Raw genomic sequence first — 24,576 nt, 5'->3', positions numbered from 1 at the left:
GTGTAGTCAATGGAGCACTGACCCTGCAGTCAGAAGGACCTGAGTTCAAATTCGGTCTCAGACACATAACACTTACTAGCTGTAAGACTCTGGGCAAGTCACTTAACCCCAATTGCCTCATAAAGAAAAAAAAATTAGCATTCTCCATAAAAATCATTATCTCAGTGACGACATTTAATAGGAAAATTGGTTAGATCTAAAATAACTGTTTTATCTATGCTATAGGTGCAATTCCTCTTACAGTCACTAGATGGCAATGTAATCTCTTAATAGCAATGTACTTTAACAAATTTAGAAAGATTTTCATCTTTAGCAGTGTTGATTTACACAGCTTTTGTATATACATACACACATACATGCTATCCTTCTGTTTGCCATTTAAAACCCCAAGAAGTAATGATCTGTCAATCTTTGGGCGATACTCACTTTTTTCACTTACACATGCTCGCTGGGTATTCAATAAATATATTCTGAATTGAATAAATCCATACTGTTAGAGTTGCAACATAACATAAAACTATGATTATTAATTTCCTCTAGAATACATCCTATTTGTTAGTACTGACTCAATGGTAGGTGACACAATCCAACACCTATTAACCATCTATTATATTAAAGGCATTGTGAGCCAAAGCAAGGAGGCAGGAATGCCCACACATTGTGTCCAAGGTATAGTTAGTAATTCTTTGGCCTATAATGTTGTTTAATAGCTAATAATAGCTAGCTTTATTTTATTTCTAAAAATATATAACTTAAAAGTTTGTTTTATACATATCTATATCTATACAGATATATATGTCTTTATCTATGTATCTGTCTTTCTGTCTATTCTCATCTATGTCCTTCCTATTAACAACCAGGCAGAAGATACAATTAGCTCTTTTTTCTTCCTTTCATAATTTATTTTTAGTTTTTAACATTCACTTCCACAAAATTTTGAGTTCTAAATTTTCTCCCCATCTCCCCCCTCCCCACATCCCAAGACTACGTACATTCTGAATACCCCTTCCCTTAATCTGTCCTCCCTTTTATCTCCCTCCTCCACTTCTCTTATCCCCTCCTTTGTATCTCCCCCCTCTTCTCTTATCCCCTTCCCATTCTATTTTCCTGTAGGGCAGGATAGATTTCTATACCCCATTGCCTATATATCTTATTTCCCAGCTGCATGTGAAAATAATTTTTAACATTTGTTTTTAAAACTTTGGGTTCCAAATTTTCTTCCTTCCTCTCTCCTCACCCAACCTCATTGAAAAGGAAAGCAACTCGATACAGGTTATACATGCGTAGTCATGCAAAAAACTTCCATAGTAGTCATGTTGTGGAAGACTTACAATATTGCCCTTCATCCTATCCTGCCCCTCGTTTATTCTATTCTCTTTTGACCCTATCCCTCCTCAAAAGTGTTTGTTTCTGATTATCCCCTCCCCCAATCTGCCCTCCCCTTTATCATCTCCCTGCTGTCTTGTCTCCTTCCTCCCTATTTTCCTGTAGGATAAGATACATTTCCATACCCAATTGAGTGTGTATGGTATTCCCTCCATAAGCCAAATCCAATGAGAATAAGATTCACTCATTCCCTCTCACCTTCTCCCACTCCCCATCTACTGTAAAAGCCTTTTCTTGCCTGTTATATGTGAGATAATTTACCCCATTCTACCTCTTCCTTTCTCTTTCTCCCAGTATAATCCTCTCACCCCTTAATTTTATTCTCCAGATATCACTCCTTCATCTTCAACTCACCCTGTGCCCTTTATCTATCTATCTATCTATCTATCTATCTATCTATCTATCTATCTATCTATCTATCTATCTAATTTTTTCCCCTCCAACTACCCTAATACTGAGAAAGGTCTCACGAGTTACAAATGTTTAATCTTTCCATGTAGGAATGGAAACAGTTCAACCTTAATAAGTCCCTTATGATTTCTTTTTCCTGTTTACCTCTTCGTGCTTCTCTTGAGTATTATATTTGAAAGTCAAATTTTCTATTCAGCTCTGATCTTTTCATCAAGAATGGTTGAAAGTCCTTTATTTCACTGAATGTCCATTCCCCCCCCCCCACCCCAAAGGATTATATTCAGTTTTGCTGGGTAGGTGATTCTTGATTGTAATCCTATCTCCTTTGACCTCCAGAATATTATATTCCAAGCCCTCCAGCCCCTTAATGTAGAAGCTGCTAAATCTTGTGTTATTCTGATTGTGTTTCCACAACACTTGAGTTGTTTCTTTCTGGATGCTTGCAATATTTTCTCCTTGGTCTGGGAACTCTGGAATATGGCTACAATATTGCTAGGAGTTTTCCTTTGGGGATCTCTTTCAGGAGGTGATTGGTGGATTCTTTCCATTTTTATTTTACCCTCTGGTTCTAGAATATCAGGGTAGTTTTCTTTGATAATTTCTTGAAAGATGATGTCTAGGCTCTTTTTTTCATCATGGCTAGTTCAATAATTTTAAAATTCTCTCTCCAGATCTATTTTCCACATTAGTTGTTTTTCCAATGAGATATTTCACATTGTGCTCTATTTTTTCATTCTTTTGGTTTTGTTTTACAATGTCTTGATTTCTCATAAAGTCACTAGCTTCCATTTGCTCCATTCTCATTCTTAAGGAAGTATTTTCTTCAGTGAGCTTTTGGACTTCCTTTTTGATCTGGCCAATTCTGCTTTTTAAGACATTCTTCTCCTCAAAGGCTTTTTGGATATCTTTTGCCATTTGGGTTAGGCTATTTTTTAAGGTGTTATTTTCTTCAGTATTTTTTTGGGTCTCCTTTAGCAAGCTGTTGCCTTGTTTTTCATGATTTTCTTGTATCACTCTCATTTCTCTTCGAAGTTTTTCCTCTACTTCTCGTACTTGCTTCTCAAAATCCTTTTTGAGCTCTTCCATGGCCTAGGACTGATTCATATTTTTCTTGGAGGCTTTGGACGTGGGAGCTTTGACTTTGTTGTCTTCTTTGTCACCAAAGAAAGATTCTATGGTCTGACTTTTTTTGCACAGTTTGCTCATGTTCCCATCCAATTACTTAAGGTTTAAACTCTTTGTTAAGGTAGGAGTCTGCTTCCAGTGTAGAGAACGTACTGTTCCAAGCTTCAGGGGTTTTGTGCAGCTGTTTTCAGAGACACATCTAGGAACCTGTAAATTTTCACTTCTTCCAAGGTGCTATGATCAAAGTCAAGGTGTTTACTCCTTTCCTGGCCTGTACTCTGGTCTATGAGTAACCACAAGCACTCTTTTCTGCCTTGTAACTCCTTGCCCCAGGACTGCCACCCAGAACTGTGACTCTGATCTAAGTACGGGCAAAGCAAGAGAATCCTGCCTCAGCACCAGCAAAGAGATCCATGCAATCCCCCTCTGTTCAGCCACTCAATTCCCCTTCAGTCTGTGAGCCAGAAGCTCCAGAAGCAGCTGCTGCCCTGGTGCTGTGCTGGGATTGGGGCTAGGACTGTGACTTCTCACCGAGGTCACAGACTTTTCCTACTGACCTTCTAACTTGTCTTTGGAGTTTGTGGGTTGAGAAGTCTGGAAACCACTACAGCTACCTGTGATTCAGTCCTCTGAGGGCTGCTTGAGGCTAGCTGAGGCCTGGTCTTTGCCTCAGCGCCTACGCTGAACTGCATTCCTCTCCTAGCCCAGCACGATAGACCTTTCCAATCAACCATCCAGGTTGTCTTGGCCTGGAAATTTGTTTCACTCTGTCTTTTTGTGGATTCTGCTGCTTTAGAATTTGTTTAGAGACATTTTTTACAGGTATTTGGAGGGGTTTGGGGGAGAGCTCAAGGAAGTCACTGCTTTCACTTGGCCATTCTGGCTCCGCCCCTTACTATTAGCTCTTAGCAAAGACATTTTCTAAGGTGGCATAGTCAGAACAGTTGCTACAAAACATCCCATAGCCTGCTGCCTGAAAAATGAAGTTCAAACCTTCTATCTATCCCGGCAACCTTATCTCTTACTATTCTTCTTTACATAGAATTGCCGTGATGATCAAATTATACACACAGACACACATATATACATACATATCCGTGTATATATGCATGTGTATATACATATATACACACACACACATATATATATATATATATTTACATGTAAATGTGCATGGTATGAAAATGTTGTTATATATGAGTTTTTCTTTACACATGTATACTTCATCAGTTACACCTTCAAATATGTAAATATATATCGCAATAATATCACAAAGTTGTTCCTTTCCACTCTACAATCTGACTGAATTATATGATTTCCTCCCATTTTATGATACTATGAATTCTCTCATCAGGTTCTTGAAAATATCATTTTGAAATGAGGAAAAATGACAGTGTTGGGCTTTAAAAGACTCCCTTACCTTCTTTTTGGCTATCATCCATAATAACTTGAGGTTCTGATAGGATGGTCATATGTTTGTTTCTCAGAATGATAAAGTTGCTCAAAGAATCCAAATTATCCTCATATTTTCTACCAGGTTCAAAAGATACATTATAACTTACTGATGAAGTGTATGGTTCAACAGTTAATGCTTTGTAGTCTAGTGATTCATAAGTATCTTTCTTTTCTCCCTCTTTGACTATGGTAGAAACTAGTTCTTCTGGTTTACTCTTTGTCTTTTCTTCTCTTGTTGGTTTTTCAAAAGACATATCAGGAAAACAGGTATGTGGTACACTTTTTGAAGGACTCTTTTGAACAAGTGAGAAGTTATTGTTTGTAGGTTTCTCTGTAGGAGCCATACAAGGAGGAGAGGTTTTGAGTTTGACAATAGTATTACATTTTTCTTCAAGCCACCCTGAAAATAAAAATAAAAATAAATGTCCAATTATATACTTAACATGCCTTCTATAACTAAGTATCCTGATGAGCATAATTTACTGTGGTAATCTAACCAGTATAGTTTGACAATAATGTATAGCAACTTTATCTACTTTCAGCTTTGAACATTTAAAATGTGTTCCCTTTGTAAGGTTTTCTACAAAGATAATGAAATCTTAGTGCAATGTATTCAATTAAAATTCAATTTTAAAAATATTTTTGTTGGGGAAGGTATGTGGCACAGTAGATAAGCTCTGGCCTTGGAGTCAGGTCAACCTGAGTTCAAATCCAACCTTAGACACATGACACTTACTAGCTGTGTGACTTTGGGCAAGTCACTTGACCCCAACTGCCTCACCAAAAAGGCAAAAAAAAAAAGTTTAGGAGGTACAGCTAGGTGGTGCAGTGGATAGGGCACTGGCCCTGGAGTCAGGAGGACCTGAGTTCAAATCCAGTCTCAAACACATAACACTAGCTGTATGACTTTGGGCAAGTCACTTGACCCCAATTACCTCACCCCCCAAAAAAATGTTATTCTAGAATAAATTGACAGTAAAAGATAATATTTCCAAAACCAATAAATCAGAGTATTTCTGGACTTTTGCCCTGGTGCAAAACAAGCACAAAAATACAAGATTATGGATAAATTGGGGCTGTTCTCTATTGTAGCCATTATTACAAGTCCATATATTAATCCAAAGTCAAATATTTCAGTATCTAGTGGATCTGTGATTTCACTAATGTAGCTTCTACAGCAATGTAGATTACAACCTACATATGCCTGTCCACTCATCCTCTACAACTCTTGTGCTCTTATAAGATTGCCAAAGGTGGTACATTCAGTGTGCTAGGGCCCTTTCTCATATTCTCTTGACAATCCAAGGATTAGCAGAGCATGCAAGCTGCCTTTGGTTATCCACTGCTCTTCTGTGACCAGTCCATCTTTTTTCTATCATATTCTGATGACTTTGATGACTGATTTCCACCCATAGGGCAGGCCAGTCACCCTAGAAGAAGCCAAAAATATACTGGGGAAGATAAGAAAGGGGTGTCAAGAGCCAGATGAGTCATACCACCTTGATCCCCACCTCCCTAAGACCCCAAAAGCTAGAGAAAGCCAAGGATTCTGACAACCAAGAGCCCAAGAGTGGCAATGCTACCTGCCACCCCTCCCCCCATACTGCCTGCCCTGCTTTCAGCCTGGCCTCTAGACTAGGCATAATTGAGGGTAGCAAACTCTGTGGAGAATGGATTCACAATCTTTCCCAGAAAGACCCAAAAGCTGACCAGCTACTATTAATGAGCAAATAAGCCTGAGAACCTCTGGAATGGTAGTATGGCTTCTCCCCTATCCCCACTGACCATGCTTCCCAAACAATACTTGAAGGTAGTATCCAGGGAATAAATCCTTACAAGATGTGACTAGGCAACTGCCTCTTTGGCAGCCACAGCTACTGAAGACCCAGAAAAGAAAGTTCTTGCCTTCAAAGTCCTTGGCATTGTCAAACGAACATCAGAAACAGATACTGTTTATATCAGTAGAAATAACATTAAAGAAGATTCATTACCATTGGCTTTGCTGTTGCAAAAACAGCGAAGTACCATGGGGCCTCAACAGAATGTAAGTAGGGATTATCTTTTTTTAATATTTGAATCACTAGTGCTTAGCACAGTATTTTGTACATAGCAATCACACAGTAAACGTTTTTTCATTCATTCCTTTGTTCCAACACTTATCTTATGTAAGTGTTTGAAATGGGCTATAGTATATTCACACCCACCATGTGGCTCTCCAGTGCTATCTGGGTGATCAACTTCAATTTTTCAGTGATTGTAATGTTCCTTAATCCATAATAAATATAAAATATAAAATTAAATATTGGAAAAACATTAGCATTACATAAAAAGTCAGATATATTTTAAAGAGAGATGTCTATTTTCCTTTTAAAACATGCTTTCAAAAAAAAAGTTAACTAAATTATAATATAAAGAGAAAAGCGAATTTCATTTCATTTAAAATAAGTTTTAGTGATAACTTCTGTGTTTCTACCACAGTCATTTCTGGACACATCCCTATCCCTTCCTTTGTAATGTGGCCAGATATCATATAGCTTGAAAAAAGAACCTGTGGGTTTTAGTGTACTGCAAACTCAATATAAGTCAACAATATGCTACGAAAATCAAAAAAAGTCACATGATCATAGACTGCAGCAAGACAGGCAAAGCATTAGCATTACAGAGGTGACAGTCCCACTGTACTCTACTCTGTTCACATTGAATATTGTATTCAGTTCTAAGTGCCATATTTTAGGAAGAGCATTGACAAATTAGAGAGCGTCTAAAGAGGGCAACCAGGACTTTGAAAGGTCTTAGGCTCATGACACATGATCAATTATCAGACTTGGTTATGTTTAACCTGGAGAAGAAATGCCTTAGGTTCAGGAGTGTATTGCAGCTAGCTTGTGGAAGAGATGACTGTTAAGTTTTCAATGTGAGCATTTACACCTTGGAAATCAGCAAATGCTACAAATCAGAGCTTAATTTATTATTTTGCTGATTGCCTAGGCTTAAGAAAATGATGGAGAAAATGTTAATAATGCAGATTATTTAATATTTATTATAATTTAATAATTATTATGTTAATATGACACAATAGTTATGCTATTATAAATTATAATTATTAACATAATTATGACATAATAATTATGTTAATTATTTTAAATGTTACTAATACAGATATATTTTCTCCCAGAAAGCTGGTTATTTAACATTTACCAGCACATACCTAAACATAATAATCTGTCTTAAAATATCTGAAGGGCTGTCAGGTAAAAAAAGGAATAGATTTGTTCAGCTTTGCCTTGGAACAATGGGTGAGCTAACAGTTGGGACTTGTATTGTGCTTTAAAAAAGTTTACAAGACACTTTACACTTGAGGTAGGTATTATTATTCTCATTCTACAGATAAGGAAACTGTGTCTCAGAGAAGTTAAATGATTTGCCTGTGATTGCATAGATAGTAAGTGTCAGGTCTAAGACCTAAATGCAGGTCTTCTCTATTCTAAATCCACTACTTTATCCACTATGGAGTTGAAAACTGGCAAATTTAGGCTTGAGATGAAGTAAAACCTCCTAACTATTAGTTATTAAAAAGAGAAATGGGCTGCTTTATGGTCACCACTTATAGATATGTTGGGGAGAGGATCCTTATTTAGGTATAAAATGGACTAGATGACATTAAAACTTTGAGATTCTGTGATTCTGGCTGAAGAAGGGTAAAAAAAATAATGCTTTTTTTCAAAAAAATGAAAAGGGGAATCTATAAACTATAGGCCAATGAGTTTTTACTATTCCTAGTAAAATTCTTGAATATATTATTAGAAGGGATGATTAATGAAAATTTAGAAAAGGAAGCAATGATGAAAAAAACAGCATGGCTTCATCAAAAACAGGATATCAATCAATCATTTATTAAACAGTTACTATTATGGAAGATACAAGTGTAACCTGTAGCTCAAAGCCCATTTGCATGGGACTGCCCTCTTTGGTTATTGACAACTCAATGTTCCACACCTGCATCAGAAGTGGAGTTGGTGAGAGTTTTGGAAAAGAGACATCCAGCTCTTCAGGCTTCCAACTCCAAGACAGAAGAAGAAATACAGTTTAAGATTCTATTCCAGGACAGATCCCTGACATGGGAAAAAGACTCTGGGAATACGTGGAAGAGCCAGAATCTTGAACATGTCCCTATCCCCAGCTTCCTTCACTATTAGACACTTTTCCCTTTGGGTGAGATCTGGGATTTTCTGAGATCTCTGTTTATTTCTCTATTTCAATTCCTACTCTCAATGAGCTTACATTCTAACAGAGTGACACAAGTACATGTACAAATATATATATATATATATATATATATATATCATAAACATAAAATTAATAAATACAAATATATACAAAGTAGTTAGATATGAGGTAGTTTGGGATGGAGGGCATTAGCAGTTAGATGGATCAGGAAAGACTCATGCAGAAGATGGTACTTAAGCTGCATCTTAAAGGAAGTGAGATAGAAACATGGAGGGATTACATAACAAAAATTAGGGACAACTAATAAGTCTTGGAGATGGGACATAGAATGTTATATATAAGGAACAGAGAGAAGGTCAGTCTGGCTGGATCACAAGGTATAGGAAAGGCAGTAATACACAATGAAGCTGGAAAGAGACTGGGACCAGACTGCACAGAGCTTTAAAAGTTAAACAAAAAAGTTTCTATTTTATCCTAGAGGCAACAGGAAGCCACTGGAGTTGGATGAGTAGGTGATACATGTGGTCAGATCTGTGTTTAAAGAAAACTACCTTGGCAGCAGTGGAGTGGGCAGAGACTGGAGGCAGGGAGCCTGCTGAAGGAGGCTGTTGCAATAACCTAGGTGAGGAGTGATAAGGGCCTTAATTAAGTGGGGAGTTGTGTAATTGTAGAGAAGGGGTTGGATGTAAGAGACACTGTGAAGGTAGAAATGGCAAGATTTGGTAACTTATTGGATATGTGGGGTAGAGGAGAGTGAGGAGTTGAAGATAATGCTAACCTTATGAATTTTGGAGACTGGAGGGATAGTGGTGCCTAATATAGAAATAGGGAAGTTTAGAAGAAGGTAAGGTTTAGGGAGAAAGATATTGAATTTAGTTTTAGACATGTTGAGTTAAAGATGTTGCTTCCCCCATGTTCCTCAACATGCTCCCCACACCCATTTTCTACTCCCCGGCCAGGTTCTTGCATCAATCTGTGGGTATGTGTCCACCAATCAAATTTATTAGCTAACACCCTCACCTAATTATCCATTTACTCTTTCCCTTCATAGCATCCCATCAAATACAAATACTCCTTCATTATATTAGTGTCATTATCTTACTCTTCAACTAAATGGATTAGATGTTGGTTCAGACTTTTGATTTTATCAGTATAGGGAGATTTCTATGGAGGAACCTCTCTCTACCACTGCAATCAGTAACTTCTGCAAATTATAGTTTTTCCTGGAGGGACTGAGAAGTTAAGTGACTTGTTTATAAGTATGTGTCAGAGCCGTGACTTGAATCCAGATCTTCCTGAGGCCAAGGCTGGTTCTCTATTTATTATGTCATGTTGGCTCTCTTGTATTAGACAAAAAACAAACAATAAAAAAATACTCCCTTGATTCTGAAGAAGTGGCATGGTGCAGTGGAAGAAGCAATGCACTAGGAATTAAAAGGTCTTATTTCAATTTTTTGTTCTGACACCAATGAGGCAACTTACTTAACCTCAGTGAGCCTCAATTTCCACATTTGCAAATGAAGATTATGAATGATGAAGGTTATAGATGATAACTAAGGGCCCCTCTAGCTGCAACATTCTGATTTTACCCCACTGTGTTAGATTGAATTTAGGATTCTGCCCCAGTTCTGTCCTCACCATCATTATCAAATTTCTTTTAAAAGTAGTCTACACTGATGCCTTCACTTCTTTAAACCTATTCACACTCTCCATTCCCTTATAGTATTCTCAACACTGCAGAAATTGTTCTCTCAAAAGTTACTCAGTGATGACCTGTGATATACTGAGTTCAATGAAATTCTTTTAGTCATCATGTTCCTCAACCTTTGAGCAGCATCAGTACTGTTAACTATATCCTCCTACTATCCCCATTTGTCATACTTTCACAGCCTACTCTCTATGATAATTATTTGAGTACATATCTTATCATCTCTGTTAGAATGTAAGTTCCATGAGGGCAGTGACTGTAGCACTTGTTTTTTAAAAAAATTTTTCCCATAACACCTCATACAATAGATTGCAAATAAGTGCATAGTTGCACTCTCAAAAAATATTTATTGAATGAACAAATGAATAGTGACTAGTTTGATATGAACAGAAATAATTTTACTAAGCAATTAATTATTTGTTAATAACAATATTATCATTGAAGCTGGAAAGAGTTAGGAACTAAAGAAAACTCTATAAGTGAAACAGAGAAGTGGGTCCTTTCCAAATTTTAAGCAAAAAGTTAGGAGTTGTGGAAAGATACTAAAAACCACGGGGCAGTTAGGTGGTGCAGTGGATAGAGCACCGGCCCTGAAGTCAGGAGTACCTGAGTTCAAACCTGGACTCAGATCAAACACTTGACACTTACTAGCTGTGTGACCCTGGGCAAGTCACTTAACCCCAATTGCCCAAAAAAAAAGATACTAAAAACCTCCTTTTAGGTTCAACTGAAAACATTAAGATTTCCTTTTGGAAAGCTGTAGAACAAAAGCTAAGGACTTTTTTTTTAGGGAAATGAATTAAGGGTGACAACCAAATTTAACTCTAGCCTAGGTAAAGATCATTGCTTCTCACCCACTTGAAATCATGATCCACCTAAGGTAGTGTTCTTTTTTAAATTTAAAGTTAAAATATTGATCACAGGGAGAGAACCCTTTTCAATTCATGAAGAGAATGGTCCAGGAAGGAACTGAGTAGAGACTATTCTGGCTTGTTAATCGCAAACTATATATTAATACACTATGATCTTTTCTTAGTTCAAAAGTCCTATAAATGTTACCTTAAACTGTCTTGAAGTAGAGACATGTCAGAGAGCATGGGGGAAACAAGCCAGTTTAGGTATCTTTCTAAGCTAGAAATGACTTGGACATTATATTAATGCTAAATAAAACTGTTTCTGGCAAAAATTGTTCCAAAAATGCAGAGTACAGTATTAATACATATTTTTTCAACACAGTGTATATTTGCTTTGGGGCAGGTAGGTGGCACAGTGGATAGAGCACTCGGCTTATAAGTCAGGAAGACCTAAGTTCAAATGTGACCTTAGATCCTTAGTAGCTGTGTAACCCTAGGCAAGTCACTTAACCCTGTTTGCCTCAGTTTCCTCATCTGTAAAATAAGCTGAAGGAAATGGCAAACCATTCCAGTATCTTTGCCTTGAAAACCCCAAAAGGAGTCATGAAGAGTAGGACATGACTGAACAACAAATATAAATTGTAATTATAAATGTTTCCTTTAATCAGTTACCAGCATCGACCAGGCAACTATAAATTTCTAACCCTCTAAGAAATGGTTTTAAGATTGGTTACTTACACTCCAGCTGAAGTGGTTTTACAGGCAATATCTCCATTTGAGTTGGAATATCTTCATTTTGATTGTGATAACACAGATCTGGAGTCAGATGTTCCAAGGTATCTGTCATTATCATGTTCAGTCCCTCTTGTTTCCACCATTCTTCTTTTAATGAATCAAGCATAATGATTTCTACCTCAACAGCAAATATTCGTTTCAAAGCTGTAATTGAGTAGTGTGTTATAGGCTCTTCAATTTGTGGCACTGAAAAACAAATAGGCAGAAATAATTCACAAAAGTTGCAAAGAGAAGTTTAGAAAAACATCATGGAAATATAGCTATATTGTCATGAAACATTTTACACTTTAAAATGATTATGAAAATTTAAGTCATCTTTAACAATTTTTCCTAGAATAAACAAACATTTGGAAATAGGCACATCTGCACTTTTAAAATACATTTGATTTAACTTATATAGAGAAAATAAAAATAAAAAAAGAAAATATTTTTAAGTACAAAACTTTCCAACTTATTAAGGAGTAAAATCATAAAACACAGTTGGATATCCAAAATGAACAAAAGAGATGTGGGGGTATGGTGGTCAAGTCACAAATAAGTATTTCCCATCTTTTGGGAAGACTGGCACACTGCTATTTTCTTTTAACAAAGACCAAACCACCCTAATGCTAGCAGGAGAAGAAACTAAAATTTATTTTGCTTATGTATTCTGACACTGAATTACAATTTGGAAAAATTTGCAGAAATTGTACTTAAACCATAAAATATAATTCTTTGTATGAAAAAGGGAGGTATTTCATAATGAATTTCATCTTGTGTAGGCTATCTCAAAAAACAGTTATTTGGCCCAAATGGTTATAGTTTTTAAAATGTACTTATTTTAAAAATTAATACTAAAGTTTCAACTTCTGTTGAGAAGAATAAATATAAAACAAACAGCTAAGAAAATAAATACTAAAAAGGATTGCAAATGACTGTATGCATTTGTAAACTTTTATTCTGAGGTATTAGTTCAGTTCCACAAACTCTTATTAGGTGCTTACTATGAATATTCAAAAACATAAATGAAAGTACTACTGCCCTGAAGAACCTAACTTTCTATAGGGGTGATACAACATGTACGTGATTAAGTATATACAAAGTAACTTCAAGAGAAACAGTGTTAATGATGTCTAAAAGAAAGATCCTGGGAAGGGAGGTGAAAAGAAGAGAAGGAAGAAAGACCAAGACTGTATCAAGCAGAAGTGAGGTCAAAGTACATTCTAGATATGGGAGACCATTTTGTCAATAGTCATTTATTAAGCATCTACTGTACGACAGGCACTGTGTTAAGTGCTGAGGATACAAAAAGAAAAACCAAAACAAAACAGTCCCCATATTTGAGAAGCTCACAATCAAATGGGATGGGGGTGGGGAGAAGACAACAAGCAAATAAATATGTACAAACAACCTATATGCAGCATAAATAAGACAAAACCAACAGAAGGGAAAAGCACCAAAATCATGAGGGGCTGGAGATGGCTTCCTGTAAAAGATGGAACCTAAGCTGGGACTTGAACGAAGCCAGGAAGCAGAGATAAGGAGGGAGAGTATTCCAGAAATAGGTGAGAGCCAGAGAGAATATCCAGAGCTGAGCAATGGAGCGCTCATGACACTGGATCAAAGGATGTATGGTGGGGAATAAGGTGTAAGACTAGAAAGGCAAATTAGGTTTGGGTTATAAAGAACCTGGAGGTGATAAGGAGCCAGTGCAGTTTATTGTGTAGGAGAGTGGGGTGATATGGTTAGATGGGAATGTAGGACTATCACTCTGGCATCTGAACAGAGGATAGACTACAATGGGGAAAGACTCGTGGCAGGCAGACTCACCAGCAGGTTATGAACTGTGAACGGTGAACACCCAGCAGGCAAGTTTGCCTGTAACAAGGTATATGTGAAGGGGAATAATATAATAACATAATACTATAGTGGAAATCAAAATGGTTCTCTGTTAGGCACTAGAGATACATATATTTAAAAAGTAAGACAGTCCCTCCCCTCAATGAATCAGAATTTGAGATTTGGAAGAGTCTTCAGAGGCCATCTAGTGCAACTCATACACCCAAAGCATCCCCACTATAACATTTCCAGATGGTTCTCTAAACTCACCCTGAAGACTTCTAAGGAAGGGAAGGGGAAACCCACCACTTCTTGAGGGAGTGAGTTCATGCCACTTTTGGACAGCTCCAAGTGTTAAGAAAGTTTTCCTGACATAGAAGCCTAAACTTAACTTTTTGCCCCCTCCTACCCATTGCTTCTGGTTCTTCCCTCTGGGAACAAAAGGAAGGAGGTCTAGTCTGTCAAAACACATCCCTTCAAATACTTAAAGAGAGCTATCTATCACATTTTCCCCCATCCCTCCCCCCAAATCTTGACATGGGATTAAGGTTCTCCACCATCCTGGTTTCCTTCTTCTGGACATTCTTCAACTTATTAATGTCCTTACCATGGCTCTCAAAATTGAACACACTATTACAGATGAGGTCTGACAAGGGCAGAGTACAGTGGGATATCACCTACCATTCCTGGAAATTATTCCTTTTTTAAATGCAGCCCAAGATTGCATCAGCTTTCTTAGCTGCCACATCACACTGATACGTGGAGATTGCTATGGACTCAAACTCTCACATCTTTTTCAGAACAACTGTTGTCTATCCATAACTCTCCCATCTTATACTTACGAAATTGTTGCTGTTGTTTTGGTACCCAAGTGCACAACTTCACATTTATCTCTACTGAATTTCATCTTCTTAGTTTCAGCCCACCCCTCTAGCTGACATGTCTCTAGTGCTCTATCCTGTCAAGATCTTTTTGTTTCCTGACTCCATCATCCAGCATGTTAACAAACCTTCCTGGCTTGGTGCCCTCTGCACAAAGGAGCACATATTCTAGTAGGTGGTTACATCATGCACACAGATGAGTGCATTGGTTGCACAATGCACAATATGCATTGGTTGGAGGAGAATCCAGAAAAAAGCCTTTGGAGAGATGAATAACAATGAAAGGATTTAGAGACTCCAAGAGGAGATGGTGGAAAAGAAGGCTCATTCTCATTGAGAAGGGACAGCTTCTCAAAGGCAAAGAAGTGGGAGATGGAATGTTGTAAGCGTGGAACAGCAAGAAGGTGAGTTTGGCTGGCACATAGAGCACAGGAGGGGAAACAATGTACTATCAGCCTGGAAAGACAGGCTGAAGTCAGATTGTGAAAGCTTTAAAATGCCAAATATAGGGATTTGTATTTTGTATTAAGGGCAATGGGGAGCCAACAAAGCCTCCTGAGCAAAGGACTGACATTGTCAGACCTATGCTTTGGAAATATTAATGTGATAGCTGTGTGGGTGATGGATTGGAGGCAGGGAGATATATTAGAAGGCTATTGATGTTATTCAGGCAGTAGGTGATGAGGGTTTGACCTAGCCTGGTTATAGTATGAATAGAGAGAAGGGGATAAATGGGAGAAATAATAAGGAGATAGAATTGACAAGACTTGGCAAACAACTGGATATGGGAAGATCAGAGAGGTGAATCATAGAATGAAAGACTTAGAGCTAGAAGGGAACTTAGAGGTCAAGTCCTATTGTATAGGAAATTGAGGCTGAGAGGGGTTAAGTAACTGGCCCAGGGTCACATAGCTATATGAGGCAGGATTTGAACTCAGATATTTCTGATTCTGAGCCCAATCCTCTATCCACTGTGCAATCTAACAGTTGACTCTTATGTTGTGAACCTGGGTGCCTAGAAGAATGTTTATACTCTGAAAGGGGTTTGGTTTGTAATTCCTTAAATATGTCACTGCTTAGCTTCAAGGAAACCAAGCTCAAGTCTCATCTTCTTCAGGAAGCCTTTTCTGGTATCCCAGCTGGTACCTTGCCCTCTCAGACTGTTTCTATCTGTTCTAAACATCTTGAATATACCTAGTCATATAATAATAATAATAATAATAATAATAATAATAATAATAATAATAGCAATAACAACATTTATATATCACTTGTTATGTGCTAAGGCACTGGGCTAAGTGCTTTACATTTATTATCTCATTTGATCTTCACAACAACCCTGAGAAGTAGGGGATATGATTATCCTCATTTTACAGGATCCAAAGTGGTTAATAACTTGGCCAGGATCATAAAGCAGCAAATGCCAGAGAGAGTATTCAAACACAAGCTCTACCCTAGACCCAGGGCTTTTCCCACTATACTGAGCTGATAAAAATACTACAATGGTAGAATTTTCCCACTTTAACAAAAAGCCCTATTATAAAATAAGTGTCATTTCCATTATTGTAAAAATTTCCTTCTTTTTCATTCATAACTGGGAAAATATGTTACTTTTCATTAACACAGGTTATGTGCTTTTAAATATTTTTAAGCATAGTATACAAGTCTCTGAAGAACTAATATAAGATGCCCTATCTAACTAAAATCAGTTTTTTTTATCAGTTATATTATTAATACTTTCTGAAGAAAAAAACTTCTTAGGAAGGAACTCTACAGATTAACAAAAATGTATCACAAAAATGGATTTTTCTTATAACAATGACCTTAATTCTCAATTTTTTGTTGTGTTTCTAAAATCTGGATGGCAGGTAAATTTTTTTTAAAAAATTGGATGTTTTCAAATATGCAGATTATTTGTCTCATCATAAAATACTTGGATGTTGAACAGAAATTTCACTTTTCTGCTGAATTATTTACTGTATATTTGGCAGACTTGTATTCCCTATGAGGCTCTAAGTTCCATGGAGGCACAGTCCATTTCACCTTTATGGACAGCAAGTAGAGATACACCTGGGAAAGTGGACAATGTCTGATTTACAAACCTATGACCCCCAAATGATCCATATGAAGTTCTGCTTCCACATACATCTACTGCTTGATCCTACTGGTCCCTCTCCTCTAGCATTTATACCCTCATCCTCATTCACTAAAGCTACTGAGTCCAAGAGAAGTAAAATGATTTGTGAAAGGTCAGCAAAGCTTGTCTCTTCGTCTAGTGTTTTTCACGTTGCCTTTCTTATATTATGGCTTAAATAGGCTTGCATGGGTTACCCTAAGAACCTAATAGTTATTTATTTACAGCATTTCTATGGGAAAAAATATGTGCTAAGTTCTAAACAACTGACTTCTAAATGAACTTTTGGAACACAACTCATTAGTGTGTTTGCTTGTATAGGCTGTATGTATAGCCTTGCCAACAAAGTCTTTTTGTACATTATAAGTATTTAGATGTATGTCCTAGACCTAGATTAATGTTATCTAGCATTTCTTGTGCTTGTGCTTTTCCTTATCTAGATGCACTTCTCCTACAGCAACTGAGCACATGCAAATAGGCATTCCTTACCTGCAAGTAAAAGAGAGTCCAGGGAACTTTGATAGTTTTCTGACCACAGCTCCACCCTGCATTCCTTAGTGTAATTTTCAGCTGGAGTAAAATTACTGAAAAATATTTATATTAAGAGATTTAAATTAATACCTTTAGAACATCTAGAATTTTCTTACTTTTTTGTATTACAAAATCATAGCTGAGAAAAAGTAAATTTTCTGAGCCCTTTTTTAACTTTGGAAAATAAGAATACTAATCCCATTTTATACATGTAAAGACTGAGCTAAAAAGGACATTTTCAAATTCAGATAACCAATATCTGACAAGAAGTCTTTACCTGTCAGTCATCTTCATGAATGATGGTGTCAAGAGAGGAGACACTTTTCTCCACTGGCATTTTTGGCATACTCTACTATCATTTTTAGCATGTCAATTTAGCTTAACTTTAGGCATTGCTAGTTGAACTAAAAGTTCAGAGACCAGGTCAGATATGATTCTAGTCAATCTAGTCATCAATAGTTGAAATGACAGTTCAAGGCCAGGGCCAGATATGGTTCCAGGTTTGGAAGATGTTAGAATATCTAATTTTCCCACATAATACAGAAAATTTGGACATTTTGTGGCAAAAGGAGGCAACCAAGTTTCTGAATATCCAGGTATTCTGATGCTGAATACCTGGAGATTCTGGACTGTGGAAGCAAATCTATAAATGACAGGAAGGAATAGAAAAAAAGGAGGTGAACTTCATAGAGAAGCTATTGTAGAGGACCTACACAGGCAAATATGGTAACTCTGCATGACATTTTGTGAAGGCAAGTCTAAAATGGATGTGTAATTGAGTCATGGGCCAAAATATCTTCATGGCTTAAGAATCCATTGGTAAGAGAAGAAAAGTTTTCATATTCCATAGGGTAGGGATCATGTCTTTCTATCTCTCACTGTGATTGTCCTGGTGCTTTGCACACAGTAAATAATAAATACTTGATTTGTTGAGCTATAGGGTATTTCATAAAAGAAGTAACCTCAGTAATGGGTGACATAGTAAATAAAGTGCATCATACAATTAATCAATCAACAAGTATTTATTAAGAGTCAGTTAGTGTTCCAGGAACTGAGGATATAAAGACAAAAATGAAAGGCTGCTGTTCAACAAGTACACATAAGTATCTAGGAAACAGACAGAAAGTAAATACATGGTAATTTTGGAGAAGAGGAACAAGAAGCTGGGATTGGGGATCAGGAAAATTTCATGTAGGAGCTCATGTACTGAGCTTTGAAGGAAACTAGCCATTCTAAGACGTAGGTGAAAAGAAAAGGCTTGGGCAAAGGCACAGAGATGAGAGATGGATTATCTTATATGAGGAACCATAAAGTAGCCAGTTTGACTGGACCAAAGAGGATGTGAAGGAGAACAATATGTGTAAGGCTGGAAAAACAGGTTAGAACCAAACTGTTAAAGGATTTAAACGTCAAGCAGAAGAATTTGTGATCCTAAAAGCAACAGGAAGCAACTAGAGATTATTGAGCAGGGAAGTGAGACATGGTCAGACTTGTACTTCAGAAATGTAACTTTGGTGGTTGTGTGGACTGGAGGGGGAAGAGTCTTAACATAGAGAGACCAATTAGAAGGCTATTATAATAGACAAGAGGGGATGAGGGCCTGACAGGGTGATAGTTGTTCATATGAAAAAATGGTATAGGGGCAGCTAGGTAGTGCAGTGGATAGAGCACCGGCCCTGGATTCAGAGGACGTGAGTTCAAATCCGGCCTCAGACACATAACACTTACTAGCTGTGTGACCTGGGCAAGTCACTTAATCCCATTGCCTAGCCAAAAACAAAAACAAAAAAAAATGGTATGGATGTGAAGGATATTACAGAGGTAAAATTTGAGGGCACAGAGAAGAAAGGGTAGAGACAGGAATTATTACCCTATGCAAATCTTCAGAGCTCCTTCTCAGGGCATTTATATAGGTCTATTCTCTGTTAGGTCAGAGAATTGAGTTTATGTCCCTTAAGGCAAATCAAATAAGCATTATCAATTGATGGTCCCAGTGCAGAATTACAGAAACTAGGACTCTAGAAAGTTAAATGAGTTGTCCAGAGTCTTACCCATAGCCTACCCATAACTGTTCTTACATTCATTTTTGTTATTGGTTATTTCTAACTATTTGTACAAACAAATGGAGCTATCAATTTCAAAGGGAAAGTACATTTAAAACATTTTCTTAGAGTCTATTTACAGGAGAATGGGGAAAACCATATTTTTCTTCCACATAGGCTAAAAGAACCAGGAAGCTTTCTCCAGAACATGGGAAAATTTGGCCCCACAAAATATATTTAATTAAAAATCAGCATTTTTGGAATTGCATTTTATCCCATTTTTACTTACATATTATAAACAGGAGAAAGTTGATATGTTTGAAGTCCAGCATGTATCGGATTTACCAGGGAATGCTGGGTTATTAGACGTGGAGGAGTTAAAGGCGTTTCTAACTCACCTGAAAGACACAGACTGTGAAAAACTAAAACCAGAGGGGAAAAGTCACAATGTGAATGTGAAAATGAATGAGTTTAATTATTATTATGAATTTTCCCATTATTACTTTTGTTCATATTATATTGGATAAAGGTAGTTTCAAAAGCACCAATTGATAATTTGACCTAAAAGTAAGCATGAATTAAACAAAACTGAACAAATATATAAAAAAGAAGCTCATGTTGGAGCTAAAACAATTTTGAAGAATCTTTGGGGTTGAATTTCAGTGTGGTATAGTGGAAAGAGGGCTGGACTTGGAGTCAGGAAAGACAGAGTTTGAATTTCACCATTAATTACTAAGTGACCATAAGCAAGTTATTTAACCTCTGTGAGCCTCAGGTTTCTTCATCTCTAAAATGGATATCTCTACTTATATCTACCTTGCATCATAAATCAAATGAAATGATGCGTACAAAATCCCTTGTAAACCTTAAAGTACTATATAAACGTTAGCTATCACCAACATTATCATTGTCATATCTTAAAGGTTTCAAAACAATGGAAAAGATTATGGATGGCAGAGATGGCAAAAAGATAACTGAGAAGATATCAGCAACTACCTACCCATAGAACTATATCATTTCTATAAAATTTTTAAAGAGCTGATTAAAGAAATCAGCAATAACAGACTTTTTCCCCTAAGAATTTGGCTATGAAAGGGAGGAAAAACACAGGGAAATAGTTTAAGGGGATAGTAGGTTAAGTGAGTTTTTTTTTTAAAGGATGGAGGAGACCTGGGAGCATTTATAAGCATTAGGGACTTAACCTGTAAATAAATTTATGGAAAGATATAGACTAGGATTGTAAAGGATGAGATGACATGAATGGATTTGTGTTGATAGAAGGGCTCACATGCATGAGATTATATATACACATAAATATCTTTATTAAGTGTTCATCAGTTATCAAGAAAATGTAATTTTGCATGCCAGTGCTTTGCACTGATAAATGTGTACTCTAGCCTACATATTATACAATACATCGTCAGAACAGGCTATGTGGTCACATAACCTGTGATGCAAGACATCACAGAAAAGTAACTCTAGATTCAAATTGTTGTTGTTGTTGTTCAGTCATTTTCAGTCATGTCTGACTCTTGATGACCCCGTGTGGGGTTTTCTTGGCAAAGATACTGACGTGGTTTGCCATTTCCTTCTCCAGCTCATTTTACAGATGAGGAACTGAGGCGAACAGCACTTAAGTGATTTGTCCAAGGTCACACAGTTAGTAAGAGGAGTTTTCCTGACTCAAAACGCTTTATTGTGCCACCTGTTGCCCCCAATAACAGGCCCATCCTAATGGTATGGAAGCTTTAATCTGCTCTATTTTTTCTGAAGAGGATAAAGTTGACCCTCCTTAGGCAGCCTGGTAGCTGCCTTCTCTGGGGGCTCATCTTATTGGTGCCAGACTGAGCATGGACACTGGCTATTGCCCTATTACAGCTCAGAGTCCCCAAACTCAAGTGATCCACAAACCTTAGCATCCCCCAGTAGCACGGATTATAGATGTATATCACCACACCCAGTTTATAACAGTTCTTAAATATTTTCACTACAATATTGATCTGTTTTTGGTATTTAGCTGAAATTTTTTCTTTTTTTCTGGTTCTCTCACTTTTCCTTATTTTATTTTTTAATCTCTATGACTTTTCTCTCTCTATCCAGCCTGAATTTAAGTCAGTTAGAATGATTGGTATGAAGGAAAAAAAAATGAAAAAATGGAATGACTTAAAATCAAACTAACTTGAAGACTAACCAAAGAATATATGCAAATACACTGATGTTCTCTTATTTCATAGGCTTCATGACCTTTGGGAAAAACTTAGGGAGATCACTGATTTATACAGTAGTTCTACCTTGTTCGCTGCTTTCTAGTTCACATTGGTCCTGGCTGGTACAAATCCTCTCTGTGGGGTGGTATCCTGTCACAGTTTCATTCTTATACTTGGTAGGGAGGGCTGAAAAAGAAAGATATAAGCTTTACTAATAACAAAAACATGGATTAGTTTATTTCCTTGCTACAATTTTTAGTGATTCTTCTCCTTCCATCCTTCCCCACAACAGTCTTTAATTTTCTTCATATAAAAAAAAATTATGCTGTCTTCCAAAGTCAGGATTTATATCAATGTGAAATCACTTTGCTTTCATTAAAAAAAAAGTTTGCCTTCAATTTTTTTTTTTACTTTGGTGGCATTGTGGTTTTTGTAGGGAAGAATTCACACTCGCTATTGTTGGTAGGATTAAAACAATGGCAAATATGAATTACCAAAATGTCAACCACTTACCCTTTATGAACAAAATAAAAAGATATCTAGCTCCCATTAATGCAGATAATACCTGGAAGGCAAAGTGGTATATTGTAAAGAGTATTGGAAAAAGTATTAGATTTGCAGACAGAAGACCTGAGTTCTATATCTGGCTCTTTCATTTACAACCTGAATGACCACAGGCAAGTCATTTAACCTTTCTGAGCCTCGGTTTCCTTCTTTGTGAAATGAGAGTTTTTAACTAAATAACTTCTAAGTTTCCTTTCAGCTCTAAATCTATGATCCTAGGGTTTATTAAGAGAAAGAAAAGGCATCTAGCAAAGTACCCCTTGCCCTGACTCTAGTTTGGTATCTAATGCCTTCTACAAGTTTTCTGTGAAGGCCAGTCACCTGAGCAACTTTTTATACAAGGTTTATACAAGGTGACTGTGAAAGAAGCTGAGTAAAAAGAAAGATAACCTTTAGCACCTGGATTTGCCTTCACAAAATTATTGCCTTTGACTCTCACAATAGCATAAAGTAGGCAAGATGGATATTATTTATTTTCATTTTTTCAGATGAGGACACAGTGTGCTATAGTATATACAGTGCTGATTTGTTTTCAGGAAGACCATGGCAAAGTTTACTTAAACTGAGCTTCAGTTTCTCCCCTGTAAAATGGAGATAATACCTGTAGTACTCACTTCACAGGATTTTGGTTTTTGAAAGTAAAAAAAAAAGTATGCTTCAATCTCTATTCAGACACCATCAGTTCTTTCTCTGGGTATGGATAGCATTTTTCATTACAAGTCCTTCAGAATTGTCCTAGATCATTGCATTTTGAGAATAGCTAAGTCATTCACAGCTGATCATCTTGCAATATTGCTGTTACTTTGCATCAACCGACGCAAGTTTTTCCAAGTTTTTCTGAAAGCATTCTGCTCATCATTTCTTATAACACAATAGTATTCCATCATAATCATGTACCACAACTTGTTCAGCCATTCTCTATTTGATGGGCAACCCCTCAATTTCTAATTCTTTACCTCCAGAAAAGAGTTGCTATAAATATTTTTGTACGTATAAGTCCTTTTCCTTTTTGTTTTTATCTCTTTTGGGAAACAGACGTAGTAGTGGCATTGCTAGATCAAAGGGTATGCATGGTTTTATAGCCCTTTGGATATAGTTCCAAATTGCTCTATAGTATGTTGAATCAGTTCACAAATCCTCCAAAATTAATGTCTCATTTTCCCCACATCTCCTCCAACATTTGTCATTTACCTTTTCTGTCCTATTAGCCAATCTAATTGGTATGAGGTAGTACCTCAGAATTGTTTTAATTTGCATTTCTCCAATCAACAGTGAGTTATAATTTTTTTTCATATAGCTATTGATGGCCTTGCTTACTTCATCCAAAAACTGATTATATCTTTTCATCATTTATCAATTGGGGAATGGCTCTTATTTTTATAAATTTGACACAGTTCTCTGTATGTTAGAGAAATGAGGCCTTTTTCAGAGAAACTTGCTTCAATTTTTTTTCCAGTTACTAATACAATTGCTAGTTGTATTTCCCTCCATCCTATTCCCTCTTTCCCTGTTTATTCTATTTCAAAAGTGTTTTGCTTCTGACTATCCATTCCCCCAATCTGCTCTCCTTTCTATCACCCCCATCCCCTTCCCCTTCTACTTTCTTGTAAGATAAGATAGATTTCTATATCTCATTGTCTATGTATGTTATTCACTCTTTGAGCCAATTCTGATGAGAGTAAGGTTCACTCACTGCCCCTTCTCCCCCCTTCTCCTCCACTGTAAAAGCTTTACTTCACAGGATTTTTGTGAGGTTCAAATGAGATAATAATAATTATAACTTTATATAGCACTTTAAAGTGTGCAAAGAACTTTACATATTATCTCATTTGAGCCTTACAATAATCCTGTGAGGTAGGTGCTATTATTCCCATTTCACAGGTGAGAAAACCAAGACTCAAAGATGTTTGGAGATAATACATGTAAACTTCTTTGTAAAATTTAAAGAACTACATAAATGTCAGCTATTATTATTTCACCAAGGTCATATAGCTAGCTTCTAATAGAGTCATGACTTGAACTCAGGGCTTAGGACTCCACCTCCAATGGCTGAATGCACTATACTGCCTCCTTCCAAATATTATTTTTTGAACATTAAGTCCTAACCTGGTTTCAAGCTGGTTTCTTGGTACACCTTCACTTCTATGGCCTCTAATCCGTATTGTGGAACTGCTTACCATACCTATTAATTCTCAGGTATTTGTACCTACTTCCTGGCTATAGTTAAAATAGTTATTTCTAAAAGCAATGCTGTCCTAATTCACATATACCTTTTCAACTTTAAATTTTTCTTCAGTTTATAAAACAGCAACTCTTGTCGTTAGGCAAAATAAAATTGGTATATTGAAAATATCTAAAGTTTTGGACTTTTGAGTTCCCCCCAGTTTCAAGTGTTAATTTTTGATGGAAAACATTTTTTGCTATTAGCATGGAATTTT

General features: G+C 36.7%; 1 protein-coding gene across 1 annotated transcript in view; it reads right to left on the bottom strand.

The window, feature by feature from the left end:
- SHOC1 (shortage in chiasmata 1) overlaps positions 1-24,576 on the bottom strand; it is a 143,628-nt gene that overhangs the window by 67,697 nt on the left and 51,355 nt on the right. Inside the window, exons 8-13 of the mRNA XM_078152859.1 lie at positions 21,659-21,760; positions 19,657-19,789; positions 17,284-17,378; positions 11,905-12,147; positions 4,630-4,777; positions 4,343-4,590 (exon numbers count right to left, since the gene is read on the bottom strand). Coding sequence (XP_078008985.1) covers positions 4,343-4,590; positions 4,630-4,777; positions 11,905-12,147; positions 17,284-17,378; positions 19,657-19,789; positions 21,659-21,760 — 969 coding nt within the window. The remainder of the gene's footprint in view (positions 1-4,342; positions 4,591-4,629; positions 4,778-11,904; positions 12,148-17,283; positions 17,379-19,656; positions 19,790-21,658; positions 21,761-24,576) is intronic.

Source organism: Phascolarctos cinereus, unplaced genomic scaffold, assembly GCF_003287225.1.
Source record: "Phascolarctos cinereus isolate Bilbo 61053 unplaced genomic scaffold, phaCin_HiC Scaffold_4;HRSCAF=312, whole genome shotgun sequence".
Lineage (NCBI taxonomy): Eukaryota > Metazoa > Chordata > Mammalia > Diprotodontia > Phascolarctidae > Phascolarctos > Phascolarctos cinereus.
The sequence above is the reverse complement of the archived record's forward strand: the minus strand, read 5'-3'. Positions and strand labels throughout refer to the sequence as shown.